The sequence below is a fragment of the Balaenoptera borealis genome (assembly GCF_965194805.1).
Source record: "Balaenoptera borealis genome assembly, chromosome: 3".
NCBI classification, from domain to species: Eukaryota; Metazoa; Chordata; class Mammalia; order Artiodactyla; family Balaenopteridae; genus Balaenoptera; species Balaenoptera borealis.
Window position 1 is genome coordinate 15,095,125 of NC_138866.1, and position 23,986 is coordinate 15,119,110.

Consider the following 23,986-nt stretch of genomic DNA (forward strand, 5'->3'; position numbering starts at 1 on the left):
TCAGAATTATTATTCCTATTGTTTCCATTGTTCTCTTTTACATCGTTCTACAGTTCTGAGGTTTAATAACATTGTGCATGTATGTGGTTTATTATTTATTTATTCATTTAGGATTTGTTGTGTTTCCTGAATCTTTGGACTTATGTCTTATATCAGACCAGAAAAATTGTCTACCAGTATTACTGGCTCCTTCTAGGAGTAGATCTTTATATTAGGTTGTAGAGAAAAGTCATGATTCTGTATTTTTGTTTTTAAATATTCTTCTATACTCATTTCATTTTTACTTCATCATCATTAATTCAAGAGGAAGACAAGTGGATTTTCATAACCTTAAAGGGACACATGTATGGTTCATAACCTTAAAGGGACATACTGGTTGACGTAATTATAACAAAATACTGAAGTCATAGTGGTTTAAATATTATAAAACACAGTTATCTCTTTCAAACATTCAGTAAGTAAATACTTTTCTTCAGAAAATGAACATGCAAGTATTATGGTCCTGAGGCTTAACATTTTATAACTAAGTCATTATAGTTTTTTTTTTAATTAATTTATTTTATTTATTTATCTTTGGCTGCATTGGATCTTTGTTGCTACACGTGGGCTTTCTCTAGTTGTGGCGAGCGGGGGCTACTCTTCATTGTGGTGCTCAGGCTTCTCATCGTGGTAGCTTCTCTTGTTGCGGAGCACGGGCTCAAGGTGCGCGGGCTTCAGTAGTTGCGGCATGCGGGCTCTAGAGCGCAGGCTCAGTAGTTGTGGCACACGGGCTTAGTTGCTCCGCGGCATGTGGGATCCTCCCAGACAAGGGCTCGAACCCGTGTCCCCTGTATTGGCAGGCGGATTCTTAACCATTGCGCCACCAGGGAAGCCCTAAGTCATTATAGTTAATGTAAACTATCCTATGAAAATATTGCCAAATAATCCAATTTTATGGTAACTAGTTATAGAATAACCAAAGTATAAATATACAACATGAATTAATGTCTGTATTCTTAATGTATGTAAAGTCAGTATTTTCCAAATATTTGCCAGCCTTAGCACTTTTCTGTATAATGACATATTGGAAAATTCCTGTTAAAAACTCATATTTGTGGCTTTAGCTTTTAACTATAATCAAACCTGAATTTTTTCCTCCACCCCCACCCCCCACTACCCTCTTGCAACCACTAATCTGTTCTCTGTATCAGTTCATGTACCTTTTGGCCATTTGTATGTCTTCTTTGAAAAAATGTCAATTCAGATCTTTTGCTCATTTTTAAATCAATGTGGTTTTTTTGCTGTTGAGTGCTATGAGTTCTTTATTTATTTTGGATATTAGTCCCTTACCTGATATATGATTTGCAATTATTTTTCCAATTCAGTAGGTTGCCTTTTCATTTTGTTGATGGTTTTCTTTCCTGTGCAGAAGCTTTGTAGTTTGATGTAGTCCCACTTGTTTATTTTTGTTTTTGTTGTTCTTGCTTTTGCTGTCAGTCAAAAAATCATTGCCAAGATCTGTGTCAAGGAGCTTATTTAACACCTAAGTTTTCCTCTAGGAGTTCTGTGGTTTCATATCTTATATTCAAGTCTTCAGTCCATATTGAGTTAATTTTTGTGTGTGGTGTAAGATAGTGGTCCAGTTTCATTCTTTTGCATGTGGCTGTTCTTGTTTCCCAACACAATTTATTGAAGAAGCTCTCCTTTCCCCATTGTACATTCTTGATTTCTTTTGTAAGTTAATTGACCATATGCACGTGGGTTTATTTCTGGGCTCTCTATTCTGTTCCATTGATCTGTGCGTCTGTTTTTATGCCAATATCATGCTGTTTTGATTATTATGACTTTGTAATATAGTTTGAAATCAGGGAGTGCGACGCCTCCAATTTTGTTGTTCTTTCTCAAGATTGCTTTGGCTACTCGGGGTATTTTGTAGTGCCATACAAACTGTAAGATTATTAGTTCTGTATCTGAAAAATGCCAGTGGAATTTTGATAGGGATTACATCGAATCTCTAGATTGCTTAGGGTAGTGTAGATATTTTACTAATCCATGAGCATGGATTGTCACACACCTGTTGATAGACATTATAAATTTCCATAGGAATTGTGGGTTCAACTCTGTGCCTTCCAGGCCCTCAGCCTCTTTCTCCTCCAATGTAGTGTGTTTCAAAATAAGAAATCATCATCATACATATTTTTTTGTATTGTGTATGTCAAACCAAACTGTCAACCAGTTATTTTATCTTTTACAGCAAAATTGCCTCACAGTCAATTAGTTATGTACCAAAAATGTTTGCGGCAAAATGTCTATGGCAAAGAAGCTTACAGCAAAAATACTTGATATGATTAGATATAATAGTGAGAAGAACCACTCCCACCTCCATCTCTTGATTTCCAGACCCATGTATTCTGCCTGTGAGGTAGACAGCACCATATAATGGTCTATGCTGTGAAGCATATACCACATCCTGTAAGACAAAACTCTGGTCTTTCAGGATACTGTTTCCCAAAAGGTGCTATAAATTAGTTTTCAGTAAGCCATTCCATCATTCTGTTAGTAGCCCTCTGTGGGCGATGAGGGTATGTGATAAAACTTGTTAATTCCATGGGTACGAGCTGAATGCTGCATATCCTTCGCTCTGAAATGAGTTCCTTTATCAGAAACACAGAATTCGGTGATGGTGGATAAGGTATCCTGTGTGTCCACAGGTGGTGGTGCTAGCAGAAGCACTGTGAATAGGGAAGGTGAATCCAAAATTCATGTGTATTCCAGTGAGGATGACTCTTTGTCCCCTCCATAATGGAAGAGGTCCAATGTAATCAGCATGCCACCAGGTGTCTGGCTAGTCTCCCTGGGGAGTGGTGCCATATCAGAGGTTCAGTTGGTCTCTACTGTTAGCAGGTTGGACACTCAGCAGTAGTGGTAGCAAGATCAGCCTCTGTAAAGAAAAGTCCATGTTTTTTTAACCCAAGCATAGACTCTGTCCTTGCCACCTTTGGCTCACTAAGCAAGTGCTAGCTGGCTAGGAAAAGAGGCTGCCTGATGTCCATAGAGCATATTATTTTGTCTGTCTGATTATTGAGAGCCTCCTCTGCAGTGGATGCCCTTATTGGGCTTTCCCTAGGCCACAGAAATCTTCACAGCCTATGCCCTTTCTGAGAGTTTTACGCACAAATCTATTTTCTAGATTTCCTTGTCTCTGATCTTCCAATCCTGTTTCTTCCCTCCCTAACTGTTCATTCAAATAGTTAACAGTGGCTAATGAATCAGTGTAAATCTGTCTATCTAGTTGTCTCTCACTACAAAAGTGGTAAACCAGATGTACTGCTTGAAGGGCTGCCCACTGGGAAGTTTTACTTTTACTGCTGCCCTTCAGGGTCACCCCTGAGTGGGGCTATGATGCTTTCAGGCAGGTACCAACATATTGTGTAGGAACATCTGTAAGTCTGGCTCAAATTTTTTCTTCCTCAGTCAGCTGATCATAATGAACACCTATGAGGCCATAGGTGTAGATTGAGAGAGAGAAGAGGCCTTGCACTATAGGATTTATTGCTGGAGGATTCTGAGCCACCTGTTCATATAAATTACTTGTAACTTCCAGATCTCTCTAAGCCTGGTATTTTCTATTCTGTGTCCAGTTGATGATAGATTGCTGTTGTGCACACCCAGTCAGTGGCTAGGTTGGTCATGTAACTTTCAGTTCATGAAAGGAAGCTCAGGACATACAGTCACCTGATATCCCATAGTTAGGCATTTACTTACTGTCTAATAAGACCTAGTAGCAATCCAGAAACTACTTCTCAAAAGGAAAATAGTTATCTGTAAAGGAGGGCATGGAATTTCTCCCAGTCCGAAGTATGCTTCTTTGGTAGCTTTCCATAGGCTCCATACAGCATCCCTATTTACCATAGACACTTGGAGTGTCATTGAATCTGCTTGATCATAAGACCAAAGTGGAAGATCAGCTTGCCTTCTTTTGTTCTGGTCCCCACTGAAAGTTTATAAGTGGCTTGATAGATGGAGAGAGCAGCTCACTCAAATGTGGTACGTGTTGCTTCCCAAAAGGCCTACCAAGCATTCTGCTCCTTTTGTTCGTGGTAGGTGATGGGAGGTGTAGCAACTTGTCTTTCAGTTGGAGGGAATGTCTTGGCATATTCCAGATCATTGGATCCCCAGAAATTTCACTGAGGTGGCAGGGTTCCTGCATTTTTGTGGGAATTATCTGCCACTGTCTTGATTCACTTCTGTCTTACTAAGGCATCTAAAGTATTATGCTTGTTGCTTCCTGCTTCCCAGATCCATTCAGCATAATGTCATCAATGTAGTGGACCATTGAGATGTTTTATGGAATGTCAAGATGATCAGGATCTCTGTGGACTGTATTATGGCAAAGAACAGGAGAGTTGAAATAGCCCTGAGGCAAGGATTTGAAGGTGTCCACAGATACAAGCCAGGTAAAAGCAAACTGCTTCTGGTGGTCTTTACAAATTGGTATGGAGATAAAAGCATTAACCAGGGCAATAGCTGCAGCGAAATGCTAGGGACTGTGTTAATCTGTTCTAGTAAAGATCTGGAAGAGTAGCTTCAATTGGAATCATAACCTGATTAAATTTATTATCCAGAGTTATTAGCTAAAATCCATCTTATTTCAGCACAGACCAAACAAGCAAAGATGATGTGATAGGTATTCTTACCCCTGCATATTTCACGTCCTTGGTAATGTCACTGATTTTTGCAATTCTCAGGCTTATGGTTTTGTTTCTGGTTGTCTTAGTAGAGAGAGGAATTTCCAGGGCTTTTTACTTAGTTCTTCCTGTTGTAATAACCCTTACCCCATGGATCACAGAGCCAGCCGTAGAGCATTCTACAACTTGCCAAGTATATCTATTCAAATTCAGGAATTGGGTGGGGTCCACAGACCACCTGGGTCCACTATGATTCAAAATTGGACTTAGATTCCATCTATCACATGATCACCATAAGGCCCCACTTCTACTGCTTGTACAACAGCAGGTTTTAGTGTTCTTAAGAACTAGTGTCAGTTCAGAGCCCATGTCTAGTAATTCCTGAAAGTTTGGATCTTTCCTTTCCTTCAGTTCACAGTAATTCTACTAAGTGGCCACAGATCCTTGGAGAAAGATTTATGTTATGCACTTGTGACAGTGCTACAGGGTTCTTCCTCATTGGAACTTGGTCTGCCTTCAATCAGTGGGCTCTGAGTATATGAATTGGCTTAGGTCTGAAAACTGGTTGAGAAACTGTGACTCTCCATTGTGGTGATTTAAGTCAGGTGTTTTAGCCACCAGGTCTGGAGTTTTTCCTACTTATAGATCAAACACTAATCTAGTAAGTTACTTATTTCGTTCCTGGAGACACCATGATTAATTAGCCACTAACAGAAATCTCCACAGGCCAACATATTCTGATTATTAGTACATCCCTGCTGCCCTTTTTGGTAAAAGAATCTACCTTGTTTTTGTTGGTTAAGTGCTGCTGCTTGACCTCTGCTTCTCCAGGATTATCTTTTGAATCAGGGAGCCCATATTAATGGTGACATTTCCCATTCCTGACCTATATGGGAGGACAGTCACAGAGCTTTTCAGTGATGCAGGTGCTGCCCTTATTTAATGTATTTCTCAATGCTTTCATGAAGGGACTATTTTCTAGACTTTTTCAGGGGATGTAATTGATGGGAGGGTATGCAGTTTGCATGTGAAAAATTTACTCCAACATTCTTACCTCCCTAGGGTTTTGGATTTCTTCCTGTATATCAGAGGTCAGCGCATACATCAACTCCAGCCCACCTCCTGATTTTATAAATCAGGTTTTATCAGAACACAGCCATGCTCATTCTTTCATGTGTTGTCTAGGTCTGCTATTGCACTACAGTAGCAGAGTTGAGTAGTCTGCAAAGCTGAAAATATTTACCCTCTGGTCCTTTAAGAAGTTTGCCAACCTCTGCCTTAGGGCATGCTGAGACTTGATCCGAGTTAGGGGTCTAGTGACAGCAAAGGAATGATTGTGATGGTTCTTCAGAAGGTTAAGCATCCTCTGCAAGACATCTGTTTCAGAAGGTGAGTCTTCTCAGACACTGGAGAGGAAGCTATTTGCATTGGCCAGTGAAACTCCAAATAACTCAGAGGTTCAAGATTCTCAGTTTTGTCTGAGTCCAGCCAGATGCTCCCACTCCACGGTTAAGGGTTCTCTTCCCAGTCAGCGGCCTAACTTTCACACAAGAAAACTTGGTGAGTCTGTGAATTCACTTGACATTGTAAATTTTCAGCAGTATCAGCCCTGTCAGAAATTCTTTTAGGTTTGTCATGGAAGTTCTCTACTCAGACCATGACTCGTGCTGAGAGTTTAAAGAACCTGGGCTTGTTACTTCTTTCTGTAAATGCTCTGTGTATTCAGTGTAATCTTTTGTACAAACACAGAACTTGTGGTCACCATTATTGTTGTAATGGTCAAGGGCAGCAGCCTCTTGGACTCCCAAGGCACTCAGCTTCAGTGGATACTTCACAATCAACCACAGGAGATAGCTTAGTTCATTGTTATGCCAGTGCATACCTTGGATTGCTAGCATCCCATTTCCCATTGGCAAGGGCTCAGCACTATGCTCAAGCCCAAAGAAAGGCATGACTAAACCAGTTCTGCAAATCCCATCTTTAATGGTCTGTCTCCTGTGACCACTTCAGTACCACTTCAGTATCAATCAGAGACAGAAACCACCCCAGTAATTTGAACAGGGAAAATTTAATATGGAGTGTTAGCTAATGAAAGGTGATTTAACTACTAAAAGGTGTGAAAGAGGATTCTAAGGGGTGTAGAGGTAGCAGATGCAGAAAGCAGCTTCCACCCATAGGGCTAGTGGACAGAGATGAAGGAATGAACTTACAGGGCGGACCCTCCCCTCTTCCCCCAGGCTGAGATTCATATCTCTTTGGAGGGGGCGTAGGTGCCTCAGGAACATACAACCTGCCAGTGGAAAAGAAACTTGCCGGAGGGCTGATCTAGGAGATCTGCTGTGATGGCAGAGAAACCCCTCTGTTCCTGTCCCCTAATTGATCCACTGGTTACAGCACAACAGAAGGAAGGAAAGTCCCTTCCTTCTTCTTTGGCCTTGCAGGAACCCTCCAGCACCCTCTACTGGCCAAAACCAAGTCAACTGGCAATGGAAAAATGTCTATAGGGTCCTGCTCCAGTAATCATATAGCAGGAAAAAGAAGGATGGATTTGGAGCTGAGAGGCAATAAATTCATATCAGGCCTTCTCCAGTTTCATGGCTATAACTACTATCTGTGTGCTACTACCTCCCTTATGTATATCTCTAGCCTGTATATATCTTTTCCCTTGAACTCCAGAGAAGTATTAATGTATCAAACTGGCTCTTTGATGTCTTCATTTGAATTTCTCACAGGCGTTCATAACAGGTACAAACACTTGTACCTCCCCTAGTTTTTCCCTTCTCAGCAAATGACATCATCAATCAAACGAAAAAATAGCCTCTACTTTTCTCTTTTTTCCTACTTTACTCCCAGTTGGTCAAGGTCCTGCCATCTCTTTCTTCAAAATATATACAAATCCTACCATTTCTCGCTACCTCCACTACTGCTACCCTGCTTCAGGTCACCATCATCTCTTGACTCTTAAATATCAGAAATCACATCCTAGATTTCTAATGTATGCTTGATAATTACATGACTGCTTATTCTCAATTCATTCTATAACTTTTCATTCTATAACAGGTGTACCCTATCCCTCCCACTCCAAACTTTATGCAAGACTCCAAAAGCCTTAGGGCTTTGAATATGCCTGCTACATCCCTTGCCATCAAGTTAAGCCCATTTTTTGTGTTTGCCAATACAGCGTTCACCCTTATTTTTTTTAAATTAGTAATACTAACATCACTGTTTCTTCATGTATAGTTTTGAAACATGTATAGATCTTCCAAGCTTAAATTGATAATTGCCTATTGTCAGATTTTTTTTTAATTTGAAAGCGTTTTTATAAAGATGGCCTTATTTCTTAAATTTCTGATTTGTTGGATAGAAACTACTAAGGTAGCAAACTCCCCAAACAACAACAACATTTCCACATATATGATTGACTTTTTATGTTAGTCAAAATCTCTCATTCTTTTCATCAGCTTAATTCCTTTTAAGGTAAATATCAGTACTCACTTTTGTTACATTCAGAAAAGGAAATGGTTTGTATTAACTAATGCTTGGAATGCCATACCACTGATCTCAATAGAAAACTTTATTATCTGCATGTTTCTTTCTTTCTAATATTGATTAGAAGCCATAATAAATATAGGAATCCTCTTTGAAATTAAAGTTTCCTTAAGCATATACTTTTTTCTTTAATAAAAGAAAATTACCTGATACATGCTCTCTTTCTCTTTTAGGTGGGAGATGTTGCTGTTTTTCTCCTGATGGTAAAACTTTAGCTGTAGGTCTCAATGATGGAAGTTTCTTAATGGCAAATGCAGATACTCTGGAGGATCTTGTATCTTTCCACCACAGAAAAGACATTATTTCAGATATTCGATTTTCACCAGGTAAGATTTCATTGAAATCATATTTGATTATTAACTTGAGTATGGCAATGAATGTATCAATGTGTGATTTTTATTAACTGTTATTTTATCTCAGAATTTTAGTTTTTTACTAGAAGAGGCAGTATAGTGAGAGGTAAAAGCCCTATATTAGATCAGTGGCAAAATATCTGGCTTAGTGCCAATTCTGTCCCTAAATTTTCTGTGTGACTTGGACCAAGGCATTTCTTTGAGCTTCATTTTCCTCATTTGTAATATAAGACGGATTGAATAACTGTTTTCATTATATTCTTAATGCTTTTGAAATTACATTAATTTTGCTTCTTCAATTTCCATATAATCATTACCAATGACAAAACCTATAATACAGGATTACTACTGTTAAGGCAAAATTTACTTATGTTGGCTTACTTATATTTTTTCTAAATTTAGAGATTTTCTTTATTTTTCAGTTAAATGCAAAGAATATGAAAATTACTTTGTATATAATTTTTGATATTTTCTTTCCACTGAACTACCTCACTACATTAAAATTTTATTTCATTGTGTTAATTATAATATACATGAATATGTTACCATTTGTCGTTTGACTCGTATGTCTTGTTATAACTTAGGAAACACCTAAGAGTTCCTCCAAAAAAAAAATTAAGAAAATTGACTCTAGTTGTAGAGTGTAAAAAATATTTCTAAGGGTAGAAAATTTCAAGCAAATATGTTTCTATTACAGGTTCTGGGAAATATCTTGCTGTAGCATCACATGATAGCTTTATAGATATATACAACGTAATGAGTAGTAAACGAGTAGGAACATGCAAAGGCGCTACCAGTTACATAACCCATATTGATTGGGATGTTAGAGGTAAGACTCTAAATAACTTACTATTTGATAAAAGTTTCATTTGATTTAGTATAGCTATTTTAGAGAAACAAGTAATTCAACAGATGAGTTCAAAAGCATTGTGAAAAACAAACGTTATTCTCAAAATGATTTCCACTGCTTTATTTCACACCTAAAGATGAATGCTGTGAGTTTAGACTTTTCAATACTTCTTCTAATGTAATTCAAATGATAGTACAGTAAGTGATAAATTCTTTAATTTGTAAAGTAGTTTAAATATTGTACAAATTCTTTTTAGTCATTTGTCCTAGTTTTGTCAGATAAGCTTGATATAAATAGTAACTGAAATTTTGGAAAATAGTTATGTTAATGAGGATTTTTTTTTAATAATAGTATTTGCCCCCGCTTTTTTTTTGGCCTCGCCCCACAGCTTGCGGGATCTCAATTCCCCAACCAGGGATTGAACCCAGGCCACAGCAGTGAAAGCCTGGAATCCTAACCACTAGACCACCAGGGAACTCCCAGTTTTAATGTAATTTCCCCAGCATTCAATAAAATACATTCCCTAAAATTGTCATAGTTGTATAACATACAGAATTTAATGAGTATCTGTTTTTTAGCAGAATGCGTGGCATATGGCAGTGTTTAATACTTTAGATAAATGCTAAATATTTTAAATGCTCCATTTTAGGAATTTTTGTTTCAGATAGTCACCTATATAAATCTAGTATTGTAAATTACAATTTTTCCAAAAATAGTTTAACAAAATACTCTTTAAAAAAAGGTTTCAAATTTTATTTCTAGGATTTTTACAAATAGGAATATGCAAAGGCACTACCAATTACATAACCCATATTGATTGGGATGTATAACAACAGAAATAGTTCACATATACACACACATACACAAATTAAGCCATTTATGAATTTAATTACGTTATTATATATATGGTTGACTGCAGAGGAAAATGGTTTTTCTGTTTAAGCTTAATTTTTCCCATGAAAGTAAAACATCATACTAACTGTATATGTATTTATATTTTATATATGTGTATATTTTAAAATTTTTTTTTAAGGAAAGCTTTTACAGGTCAACACTGGTGCTAAAGAACAGTTATTCTTTGAAGCTCCCAGAGGGAAAAAACAAACCATCCCCAGTGGAGAGGTAGGAAGATAGTAGTGTTTGTAATGTTGATATGACTAAAAGTGGTTAGAAAGCTGATGCCTATCTGGGTAAAGGAAGAGATTCTATATTAAGAAAAGGAATAAATTGCTTGCTTGTATGTCTAGCTCTTCTCTAATTACTTTCCTCAAAGGATAAGAAGCATGCAATAGCATGTAAAAGACATGCCATCTAAGATTGGAGTACTGCATGTCTGTCAAATCTTTTGGAACCTGTGTGCCCAAGATGCTTATTGGCAAATTCCTGTTTAAGGGGGGAAAAAAAAAGAAAAAAATGTGTTTGGTTTTGTGGCTGACAATATTAGCAAAATTTTTTGACATGGTCAAGGAAGAGAAGCTAAACAAATATAACATGAAAGTAGCTTAATAAGGAGAGGGACTGTAAGTAAAATTCTTAATTTCCAGTAATGATTTATTGGAAAATATGCTTATAAACTATTAGTAGAAGTTTAGACATGAAGTGTAGGAATAAATTTCTTGATTATTCTAAAAGCAGAAAAAGTCTTATAGATTATCACTGTACGTTCCGCATCTAGAACACACAGTGGATATATAATAAATACATCTTGAATAATGTTATGTTAAAATTTTTCTGTAGGAACTAGTGGACTTGGGAAGGTACAAAACCAAGACAGCTAATAATTTGTTTAACTGTTTTTATTAAAATTTTAATTTTACTTGTGACATATATAATTACAAAGAAAAATATTCAGATTTTTTGTTGTTAATTTTTTAGGGTTAGATGTAATAACCTTAGAGCATTTTTTTTTTCTTTTTTAGGTAGAAAAAATTGGTTGGGCATCATGGACAAGTGTGCTTGGTTTATGTTGTGAGGGAATTTGGCCAGTAATTGGAGAAGTCACAGATGTAACTGCCTCTTGCCTCACCAGTGACAAAACAGTCCTAGCTACTGGGGATGATTTGGGATTTGTGAAGTTATTTAGATATCCTGCTAAAGTATGTGTTTTTCTTTAATTCTCCTAATGATCATAATTATAAAAATGGTTAAGGTAATGCCCTTTCACAGCATTTCTTTTTGTAATATGAATATTACACATGGAATACGTAATATAGTATGAAAGGTTCAGAATTACGTTTCCTATTCTTGACATCATATTTATAGCTTTTATGTAGAAGTAGTATTATAATTTATGATCCTATGCCTTAAGTTATATATTATATTGTACAGTTTCTCAGTATTGAGTAGTATCCATAGCCCTTTTAGAAGAAACATTCTTTTAGCTCTAATATTAAATAATTTTAGTATTCTTTTGATTAAATATATACCATTAACAGTAAATATAAACTTTTGATATTTACAGCTTTAACATTTAAAATGTTCTAACAAATTAAATACAAAATACTATAAATTACACTACCTATAAAATCAAAATAACTTTGGTTTAATGTGATGAGTGATGTTATTTTCCTAAAACTAAACTGTAGAGATTCTTTGGAATGTGCATGCCCATGCTACTGTGCGCTGTGTGATGACTAAATTCTTTTATTGCTTTCCTTTATTCAAACTATTGGGAAACATTAGGCTTTCACTTAGCACAAAAATAAAATTCATATATCAAGTATAGATGCATTCATTTCTTAATTGTCACAAATTCAGATATATGTTGTAATCTAGCATCAACGTGAATATAAATATAAATTTGAAATATGGCACTGAAATCATGATATTCAGTGCATGGTGGTCTTAATTAACTGCTCATATGAATATTTTTAGATCAACATCGAAATGAAAACACAAGTTTAAAAATCACCGTAGAGAACTCAGGCACCCAAGAAAATATTTCACAAATCCTTGTTTTAGATACACTTAAGTAGTAGTACCTTCTTGATAAGAATGTGTTCCAATAAAACATTTATTAGTCAGAAACTTCATTCTCAATATTCTAGATGGTATAGGAACCTTAAAAATATGTTCTAGGATATTGGTCTGCAGATTCCTTCTTCACCTTACTGTAGCAAGAACCACAAAATCTTAGGGAAGCTACCTTCTTACAGTGTTTTGATGACAGATTCCCCTTCTATTTCAGCTAATTTTTATTAAGAGTCTTCATTTCCAAAGAATTCACTGATTTAGCTAGTACTGTGTTTTGTATATTTAAGACATTTCTTATTTTAACACACTTGAAAAGATGTCCATCTAAAACCTGCTTATGATATGTTGATCTGAAATTTACTTATGAAATTTGGTAATGCTAGTGTTTAGATTTAAAAGTTGCCAGTATCTGTAACTTGGATTTTTCTTTATATTTACAAGAAAAATACATTCCTATGTGTAACACCTGCTTATAAACAAAAACACTAATGAACTACGATGAAAGATATTTACATGGGTATACACCGAAATGTTTGCTAGTTACTTTTTGTTAATATGGCCGTGCTGTATGTACATAGGCATTTATATCCTGATTTTCCCAGTTATTGTGTCTATTTCCAACAATATGTCTGCATAGCCATTGTTTTAACAGATATGTACTATTCCAAAGATATCCACCGTAATTAACTGTTGCTCTATTGAATATTTAAGGTATTTAAAATGTTTCACTGCTATAAGTAAATACTGTGGCAACTACTTTTTGCACAGAAAATGTCTTAGCATAGATCTCTTAAAGTGGGATTGGTGAGACAAAGGTCAGCATTTTCATGCTCTCAATGTAGAATGCCAAGTTGATTTCCAAAAAAGTTATGCCCATAGTACTAGCAATGTGCAAAACTACTAGTTTTATCCTGTCCTTGTCAGGTTTGGGAATTGTTATTTTTTATTTCAGTGAGTTTCAGTATTTTCTCTTTTTTTTTTTTACAAGGTGCCTTTGTAATGATTAATTTCCAATCATAGATTAAGAAAGAAATTCAAAATTATAACAATGTTTTCAAGTAATAAAATTTCTCAGAAAGATTTTTTGAATTTTTTTTTTACCTTTAGGGAAAATTTGGAAAGTTTAAGAGATATGTGGCCCATAGTACACATGTCACAAATGTGCGCTGGACTTTTGATGACAGCATGTTGGTTACCTTAGGAGGTACAGATATGTCTTTAATGGTTTGGACAAATGAAATGGAGGGCTATCGAGAAAAAAGGCCTTGTGATAGTGAAGAATCTGATATAGATTCTGAAGAAGATGGGGGTATGTCGTTTTAAAATATTTTAGTTTAACAAAAACATAGAAAAAATTTAGCACAACTGATTTAAACTGTGGAAGTTAAATAAGTAATAATAATGCTTGAATAATTGTGGTTTTAGTCCTTTCAGTCTATTTAACAGCAGAATTGGTTTTGTGAATCAAAAACAACAGGCTGTCATACACTAATAACTTAGATATTCTTCATTTACCAATGAATGATAATCATACTTTAAATTAGTACTGTTAAAATAAATTTATAGCATTGAGCCTCATACTTTAAAATAATTTTGTTTTTTTCCTAATATACCAGTAATACCAGCTCATTACAGAAAAATTAGAAAGTATGTTTTGCAATAAAAAATAAACACAGCATCCATAATTTGACCACTTGGAGGTAACCTCTGTTTAACATTTGGGGTATACCCGTAGGGGTATGTGTATTTATATACATTATATTTTTTTAACAAAAATGACATCATATTGAGTTTATTTTTTGTAGCTTGCTATTATCACTTAGCAATACTTTGAGAACTTTATCATTAAATATTCTTCTACATCATTTATACTGGCTGTATGTTATTGCATAATTTGATTATAACACAATGTATTAAACTTATTTCATATTGTTGAACATCCTTGTATCCAATTTTTAAGATCATAAGTGAGGTCCTCAGTTATAACATAGAGAATAATTCTTATATTTTGATGTTAGGCTATGACAGTGATGTCACAAGGGAGAATGAAATCAGTTACACCATCAGAGCCTTATCAACAAATATTCGCCCAGTGTTTGGAATCAAGCCTCATTTGCAACAAAAGGAACCCTCAATTGATGAGAGGTAACAATCAAGTTTAAAACTAGATGAAGAAAAAGATATTGGTATTAAAACTTGAATTGACTGTTTAACTGAATGAATTTTTGCAAAAACTCAGTAACAGTGGTACTCTTGCATTTTACAGTTCCCAGCACCTCTTAGAAGGCGTGTTTGTCCTTAAATACTTTTTGGTGATGACACTGTCTTTTGCAAGTAGCTTAGGGAATGATGCTACATATAAAGTCTATATGATTAAAGGAATCTTATTTGCTCACTTTTATAAATACATGTGATAGGGTTTCAAGAAGTAATACAAATTGAATCCAATACCTATTATATTTTAGGAAGCACATGAGCAGAGAGATGATTAAATTTTTAAAAGGCCTTTTTATCCATGTGCCTTTGATCAAGGATAGAAAGTCATTATTTTAAAATTTTTCCAAAAAGGCAGGTTGAAGTATAGCTTGTCTCTAATGGGAATTATTGGTCTTTGTATAGAATCAGCAAATCAAAAATAAGGCTATGTGCACTGCAGTTTTATGAGGAAAGAGAGAAACTGTGAGCCTGATGCTTTTGAAATCATTAGAGAAGATAGAAAGCAATAAAGAGGCATATGGATCAGTGAATGGCATGGATTTCAGAAATGAAGAGGTTTTAAGAAATGATAAAGGAAAAATTATTCAGAAACTACATTGAAGAACGAAGAAGCAGTGGGAGGTAGGAACAGCAGTGACCTCTTCTGTAGAAAGCTGTGATGAGGAAAACGTTATTTTAAAAAGTTAGTATTTGAGAGAGAAGCTAAAAATGAAAGGGAATTCATTCACAGTGAACAGAATTTGTGGAAAATTCAAGTGAATGTATAGTTAGTGAGGATAGTGCTAAAGACCATTGGAGCTCAGCTAGATAGAAATGATATTAAAAGAAAACATTGGCACAGGAATTTGAGTTTGCACCTATGGATTTAGTATTCAGGGAAAAGAATGAAGTTGGAAGGGTGAGATACATGTTATTGATGGAGAAGGGGAGAACTGGAGATGCTGTTGAACTGAAATTCTAGGTAGAATGTTGAGGTCATGATGCCTCCACAGCTCCTCTTCCAGGTGCCCCATTTGCTGATGGTGGTATACCTCAGATAATAGCAGTGGTGGGTCACCTTACAGAAAGAGGGTAGACAGTGATTATCCGTTTAGTCATCACTTATAAAGAGGCAAGTTATTAAACTAGAGGTGTGTTTTTTAAAAGCTGAGCAAGGTTGAAATGACTTGGTAGAAGGCTACATCATATAGTGCAACCGGCATGGTTTTTGGAGTCAGATAAATGGGTTAAAATATTCATTTTTATCATTTGCCAGTTGTGTGACCTTGAAAAACCATTCTCTCTAAGCCTCAGTTTCCACAAAGGTAAAATAAGCATTATAATCCCCAGTTTATGGAGTATTTCATGAAATGAAATAATGTATATAAGAATTTAAGTAGTAAGTCTTCACCCGCCCCTTCCTTGGAATAAAATACAAGGTAACCTAAGGAGATACCTGGTTAATACTGACACACTTCCTTTTTTTTGAATTTCATTTCATTTCATTTCAGGCCGCGCCGCATGGCTTGGGATTGAACCCAGGGCCACGGCAGTGAAAGCGGCAAGTCCTAACCACTGGACCACCAGGGAACTCTCTAACAATTTTTCTTTTTGGTACTGAAATTAAATATCCACAAAGTAATGAACACTACCTATATATTTATTAATCAGAAGAGTACATATCATTATGCAAATATAGATGTTCATAATTAGAATATTTGCAGTAGAGTACTTAATATTACCTAAAAGAAATTATACCTCACAGGTAATGAAAAATGTAATATAAGGAAGAAGGAACTCTAGACATTCCCATTAATCTTTTTCATTTATTATATTGATTTTTTAAAGAAAATATTATCACTTATCAGATAAATTTGGTATGTCAGAAAATGTGACCTAATTTTAATCTGTAGGCCATCTCTCATGGTAAAACACTTAAATTTCCTCCTTCATTGCTGAAGAGACTCGAGTTCTGATAGATGGAAACATTTTACTGCTCACAAAGAATGGTTGACACTGTCATAATTGTAATCTTTGCTGTCAGCTTGCATTTTTTATAGCTAACGTTCTCAAAATTATTTTTTATTTATTTTGCATTTTGTTCTCAAATTATTTTACAATTCAGCTCTACTAAATTCTTCTGAAAATGCCAATGCAGAAGAAGTCATTATTGTGATTCATAGTTAGGAGCCTTCATTTTCATAAAATGCAGGAATCAAAGGAGATAAAAATGAAGAGATATTTCTTTCATCAGCTTTGAATTTTTGTGAGGAGATAAAATGGTCTGTATACATAATTGTTTTCATGTTTTAAATAAAGTATATTGTCATATGCAAAACAAAGCACTTTTTAAACATTTAAAGCAAGTGCTTGTCAAATATCTTATCCACTTAAAAGGAAAATATTTCTTCTTTTTTTTTTTTAATTTATTTTTGGCTGTGTTGGGTCTTCGTTGATGCGCGCAGGCTTTCTCTAGTTGCAGCGAGCGGGGACTACTCTTCGTTGCGGTGCGTGGGCTTCTCATTGCAGTGGCTTCTCTTGTTGTGGAGCACAGGCTCTAGGCGCTTGGCCTTCAGTAGTTGTGGCGCAAGGGCTTCAGTAGTTGTGGCACATGAGCTCTAGAGCGCAGGCTCAGTAGTTGTGGCACACGGGCTTAGTTGCTCCGTGGCATGTGGGATCTTCCCGGACCAGGGATCGAACCTGTGTCCCCTGCATCGGCAGGCAGATTCTTATCCACTGCGCCACCAGGGAAGCCCAAGGAAAATATTTCTGATGACAATTTGACAACTTTATTTAGTTGACACTTTCGTGGAGTCTTTTTCCTAAATGACATTAATAATTTTATGTTTTTCTATAAATACTTTTATAACTAATCTTATGTATTTTAAGTAGTTACTTGTCAATCAAATTTCCAGTATTTTTGAATAAAAATATTCAAAACAATGTGACATAAAATTTAGGCCTTTTTGTATTTCATTAGAATTCTGTTGATATATTATCTTTATTCTGTTTAGTAAACTGCTACATTTTATTCATCATCAGTTTTCATGTATATCTCCTTACTTTTTTCCTCTTGCTCCTTTTGAAGGCAGGGAGTAGTAAGGTAAGTATTTTAGTAAAGAAAATACTTTACTCAAAAATTTATTCTTCTATTTTGGTCTTTGTGGTATTTTAAGGTTTCCTCCCCCCCCTATAAAACATTGAACTACATTTGTTGAGAAAGAACCAGAAAGTGAAATAGGACAAATCCTACAGAAGAGTTGCATTTATAGGTACAATATGTGGGTGTTGTTATGAGGGTCTTCATTATAATCAGTGTTTTTACAAATGACTTTTCACAAACTCCTATACTCTAATAGTTTTAGTTTTTCCTTAAATTTCAAAGACTCATAAAAACAGTCACACATATTTATCAGTGAAAACTTTTCCAGTTGATAACAAACCTGTTAGCCTCATTTAATGCTTGTTTAATGTATTCATTAATTTCAAAACATTCACATAAGGCAGTAATGATATTTGTATGTTTAATAAAATGATATGTGCAAGAAGGGACTCTTTGGAGTGCTTTTGTAGCTACCTTTAGTGAGATAAAAATGTCTTCAGACAGTTTCTGAAACAGGACAGTATGAAAAAGCCTAGTCTGTTTTAGAAGTAAAAAAGGTACCAGTAGGAAAATGCTGGCAGATAGGATGAAAAAGTAGATTTGAGATCAGATTGTGCAGAACATCAAATATTAGGCACTCCTTAATTAATTTGGCAGATAGCAGGAATTCATTATCTGTTTTAAGCAGGAGGTGATGTGTGCAAAGATATGAGTCCATACTGTGATGTGACTTCTAAAAAAGCCCTCATAATCTTATACTATTTTAAAAGAAATAAAACATTCAGACCTAACATCAGATCTGGAGTAGCTTATTCAGGACTGATCTCTGCATTTTAAAGGGACATTGACAGTTTACAGTGATCTAGAAGGAAACAGAGGGTAAAGGAATGTTGGGAGGCCACTTTACACAAAGAATAATTCATTGCTTTGGGAATCACTAGTTTCAAAAAAAGAAAACAAAGTGGAGATATAATTGCTGTCTTAGGTATGAATGACTTTTCTGTAGGAGTGACCTCCTTGTGACGAGCAGTGTTCATGCAGAGTTTAGTAAATGACCACTTGTCATCAGTGCTATGAAGGGATGTTCTAGACATGTAAAGACGATTCCTGGTTTCACTGGGAGGATGGGTAAGATTAACTTCTGTGATCCCTTCCAGTTCTGTTCAGTCATTATGTTGTTAAGGGGAATTTTTTTTCTTTTAAGTTACTTCCTTTGCTAGAAAGTCCCAAATCCAGCATGGTCCCGAGACTCACTCTGCCTGCTTGGTTAGACTGGCTGACTGGGAATCCCTCTTGGGTCAGAGGAGGGGGAGCTTAGTTAGGTTCCTTAGGCAGCCCTTAATAGCAGCGCCAGTGCTACCAGCCGTTTAAGTTAATAAACATTAAGTAAGCTTAAATATTTTGTTTGAAATTCAGATTGCACTGTGGAAAAATAAGAATGGCAAGCTTTAATGTTTACAACATAGAACATGTTGAATTCTTTTCTTTTTCATCTTCTTTCTTCTGATTTCCCTGCCATGAATGGAGTAGCCCTAAACCTAAGCCTTTACTTATATATAGCAGTAAATAAAAACAATAGCCCTTTACTATATACAATATAGTTTATCTGCATTAAACTTGTAAAAATATTTTATTACAGGAAATATTGTACTACTATTTTAAATGCAAATCTGTGTTGTAATCTTTTCCCTTTTTTATCTGCTGCTGGAAAGAGGTTCCAGGTAATCCTCTCTCTTTGCTATGCTCTATGTGGCCCAATTTTGTATCTTTGTTATCTTTCATATTTACCATTAATAATCTATGTTACTTGGTGTTCTTTACCTCTATTCAAAGTTTTCCATGTTTTTCTCCTTTAAAATCAGTATCCCTGAAATGACTACATCTTAATTATTGGATTCATACTATATAAGTAACTGCTTTACTAAAACTTTATTCATTCAACTTGTATAATTTTCCAAGTTGTAGAATTTCAAGCAATAATATATCTTACATAAATTATCTTTACAAAAATTAAAATGTGCTTAACCGTTATACAGGATTTATAGATAAAAATTATACATTTATTAAAGCTGTCAGACAATAACATTGAATAAAGTTCAACAAAACTGACTTGGAAGAAAAGCCAAAGCTGCTGTCATTCTTTAAAATGATTTTAGCAGAAATATTTTTAAATGTTAAATATTATAAAGTCAGTTATATTTATTACTTACAGATATTCCAAAAAGTATATGAAAAAGGTTTGAAACCAAAAATTTTTGTGATGATTTGAGAAGTTCTTCATAGAGTGTTGCAAGTGCATTTAATGTTTATGTCACCAGTCATGCTTCTATACTTCTACATACTGCTTCACATTATATATGAAAATACACATTTCTTTTATATTACATGTTCAAGATATAACACTTCATTTACTTTTTATAGATATATAACTTGAAAATCATTTTGAAAATGCAAATATATTGTAATGCCTTTAATTTTATGGATTTATTCAGAAATGTTGGAATTTTTTCCACTGGAAAGTTAATTTACATCATTTTCTGATTTAGTTGTTACAAAATTAATATTAAAATTTGAAAAAGGGAGTTGATATATGATTGATTTAGATTCAGGATTTAGGTTACTAAACATTTGAATAACGGCTCTCTGAGTTAAAACTAAACTAAATGATGTGTGGATTTTTAAAAAATTAAACAAAGGGGTTTTTTTTAGGGAAGAGTCTCCATGTTTAAATAATTCAAAATGGGAACTCTATACACCTAATGACACATTCATTATAAATAGATCCTGAACTAGTGATGGAAACAGAGAAGGAGAGGGATAGATTTGAGAGCTACTATGTAGGTAAAGTTGAAAAATATGTAGTTAATAGTGAGAATAATGGAAGAGAAGGAATTGGAGACAATAGTAATAACCTTTTACAGAGTGTTGTATGGTTTACAGTGCTTTGTAATGTGATGCCATAACCATACTAGGGACTTAAGAAGAAGAGAAGATAAAGGGCACAAAGGAGCAGGTAAAGAGTACAGGTTTGAACTCACACATGACTTAACGTTGCCAACAGTATGGAAAGTTTATAGAAATATTTTCAAAATTCAAGAAGAATATACTGAGTACCTGCCATGTGCAAGATACTGAGGTAGCTACTTTAGAGCAGTAATCTAGGCTTTGTTGATAATGTACCCCATCTAGAAGTTTTTGAGTGTGTAAAACTAACATTTGTATATTTTTATCATCAATCTGTTCTTGTGCTATTATATTAGTTACATTTATGAAACATACACCAAAGAAATTAAAAGAAAAATGAATAGAAGTTCTAGTATTTTCTTTCCACCTTTCTGCTTTAGAAGATATCAAGATACAGAGGGTGGAGTCTAGTGAGAAACACAGATTGGGTTCATTTTTGTGAAGGTGTGTCAGAGACATCTGCCTCTGGAGGGCAGGTGAGAGAAGCTCAGTGAAGGCACCCAGTGATGGGTTCCTTTCCTCTTTCCCACTTCCCTGTTTCAGGCCTCCTGTGAGCAGGGCCCCGCCACAGCCAGCAAAACTCCAGACCAACAATGTCGGCAAGAAAAAGAGACCCATAGAGGTGAGGAAAATCCCACTCCCCGGTGTTAATTGGTACCTTAAAATGTATCCAGGGTTTAGTTTGTTTCCTTTTTGGAAAACATCTAAATCTTGTCATTATTCTTTATGAAAATAAATGTACTGATGAATATTCTTTTTTGTTTGGTTGTAAAAATTGATTGCTTAACTGTCAAATCTGAGTCTTGGATTGATATCCTCTGTTCCTTTTTTTTATTAACCTTTCTTTTAGTTTTCTATGAATAATACCCTGAATTGAACTGTATCTCAGAGAACTCCTAAATGTAAATGTATGGAATGATCTGTGGTTTATGGAAGCATAGGCACTTTGGCACTGTCTTATACTTAGCAGTTTGAATTTATAAGTTAAAAGTTTAATACTTACACCAAATCAAGAACTTTTACTCCATGTGATGTATTCACTGTAGGGTTTAATGAAGGTTCTGCTTCCAAGCAAAGAAAACTTTGCACAATAATTGAGCAAAAAAGGAAGGCATTTCATAATCTCAGTATCAGCAGCAACAAGCAAACTGTGCTAAGTGAGGTCAAAAACAAGGCATAAAGCTGTGGGAGGGTGATTGTTGTACTTCCTACCCCACTCAGCCTCACAGGGTCAGTGAAAATGCACACTTTGAGTAGCAGAATTATCTGCTAGAACTTTAGCATGAGTTATCAGAGACGGCCTGCTTAGTGCACAAAGCTGATATACTGTCTGGATCCTTGAAAGTACATCACTTGGACATAAGTTATCCAGAGTTACGTATGCAGATCAAATATTTTGACTAACAGTTTAACACAAATCGAAATATTCTTCTTTTGGACACAAGAAATATCTCAATGTTTAACACATGAAATCTTAAGAACTAAAATTCTTGGAATCAGATGACCTTGTGGTTCTCCTTTCATTTTCATGACTTCATGTAGAAAAGTATGGAATGTGTGTTTCAGCTGCCCAAAATGGGTTACATAGAGAGGTATATCTAGGTTAATTTTGTGTTTGAAATTTATAAAACATCAAAAATGCATCCTCCATTTTGACTGAAGACACTAGTATTTAGACGTGAGGAATTGTATAATGGTTTTATCATTGTTATAGGACCTTGTGTTGGAGCTTGTTTTTGGCTATCGAGGCAGAGACTGTAGGAATAATGTTCATTATTTAAATGATGGTGATGATATAATTTATCACACTGCATCCGTGGGAATTCTGCACAACATTGCTACAGGTAGGAAACCCTGATTCTCCATTCCCCACTTTTTAAAATTTAGAATTTTTAATTTAGCATCTTAAAACTCTTTGTTAAAAATATAAATAACCAAAATATGTGAATCTAGAATGTAAATATGTCATACTGTAGAACTTTCTAGTAATATTTTAAGTAACAAATTTACAGTCTTGAAGACATTTAACACAGCAGAAAAGGATTTCATAACGCAAAGCGCTCAAAGATCTCGATGAGAAGTAAAGGATTACTGTATGTTGAAAGCACGTTTTATAGCGAAACCATTGGTAACTTTATTCTATTTCCCCATAACCTAAACGCGAAAGTGGATGGTTTGGATGGTTGTCTTTGATGGTTAGTGACTGAAAGCAGCACGTTGGATGAGTGATTGCTAGGGAGCGGGGTGGAGCGACAGTGTTCATACTGAGCCCTCGGAAAGCCAAGGAGGTTAACTAAGAAAGCTGCTTGCCTGTGCCTTGACTGATGATACCTTGTTAGATTCAAGAAAATGAGAAAATATTTCCTGATTTCTATTGAACTGATTGGATTGTTGAAAAGCAGAGAAAGTTCTCTGAGCATCATTTGATGACCAATGATGTGATAATTCTACTAGTAATACTCAGGATTAATTTTTAATTCTATTTTATTACATATAATTGTAAACTTCATGAAAGTCTAAAAGTCAGAAGTAAAGATATAGATTATCTAGTCCAAACATTTCTGGCTTTTTCCTCTGGTAGCTTCATTCTAATTAGGTAGAGTGGGTTATGTGAGTCATAATCCCCCAACCCCTGGTCAGTATTAATAATTAATATGATATTTCTGTTTTAGTTGCCCTAAGAAAAAGATTTATCAGTATTACACAAATCAGTGGCAATTTTCCATTTAATAATTTGGGTCATTTAAAAAAAATACCTCTTAGAAAGAAAATCCTCTTTGAGGCTTCACTTATCCTTCAAAGAGAATAGAGAAGATAACAAAAGACAAATTACATAGGGATGAAAGTATAAATACACTTTCATATTTATACTTGTAATTTTCTTTATTTTTAATTTCCTGATTTTTAATTAATCACCTTTCTAATGATGGGATGTAGAGAGAGATGGCAGAGGGAAGACTAAGCACCTGCTCCAGTTCTGGTTATTTGGCCTCTCACCATTATGGGGATACACTGCTATGTTTACAGTCTAAGAAGTCTTGACCTATTAGCTGATCTACTAATTTAGCCAACAGCACATATAATTACTTGTTTGTTCCTTTAACTGATCCCTCAGCCCTGGGAAATATGAAGCCCATTTCACTTCGAGAAGTTGTGTTTTTTTTTTGTTGTTGTTGTTGTTGTTTTTTTAAAGTTGTTTTTATTTATTTATTTATTTATTTATTTATTTATTTATTTATTTATTTATTTTTGGCTGTGTTGGGTCTTCGTTTCTGTGCGAGGGCTTTCTCTAGTTGCGGCGAGCGGGGACCACTCTTTATCACAGTGCGCG

The 23,986-nt window shown here is 35.0% G+C and overlaps 1 protein-coding gene across 14 annotated transcripts in view; it reads left to right on the plus strand.

The window, feature by feature from the left end:
• Positions 1-23,986, plus strand: part of EML5 (EMAP like 5) — a 162,131-nt gene that overhangs the window by 101,756 nt on the left and 36,389 nt on the right. For 11 of the 14 annotated variants that reach the window (XR_014242212.1, XR_014242213.1, XR_014242214.1 and 8 more), the window contains exons 22-29: positions 8,390-8,542; positions 9,267-9,398; positions 10,453-10,541; positions 11,339-11,515; positions 13,500-13,701; positions 14,411-14,537; positions 21,199-21,277; positions 22,370-22,499. Coding sequence is in view for 11 of the 14 variants with exons in the window: in XM_082383655.1 (XP_082239781.1) it covers positions 8,390-8,542; positions 9,267-9,398; positions 10,453-10,541; positions 11,339-11,515; positions 13,500-13,701; positions 14,411-14,537; positions 21,199-21,277; positions 22,370-22,499 (1,089 nt within the window). In the remaining 3 variants the exon portion in view is untranslated. Of the gene's footprint in view, positions 1-4,278; positions 8,543-9,266; positions 9,399-10,452; positions 10,542-11,338; positions 11,516-13,499; positions 13,702-14,410; positions 14,538-21,159; positions 21,278-22,369; positions 22,500-23,986 lie in introns of those variants that run through there. The other 3 variants (XM_082383652.1, XM_082383653.1, XM_082383651.1) reach the window with 2 other exon arrangements.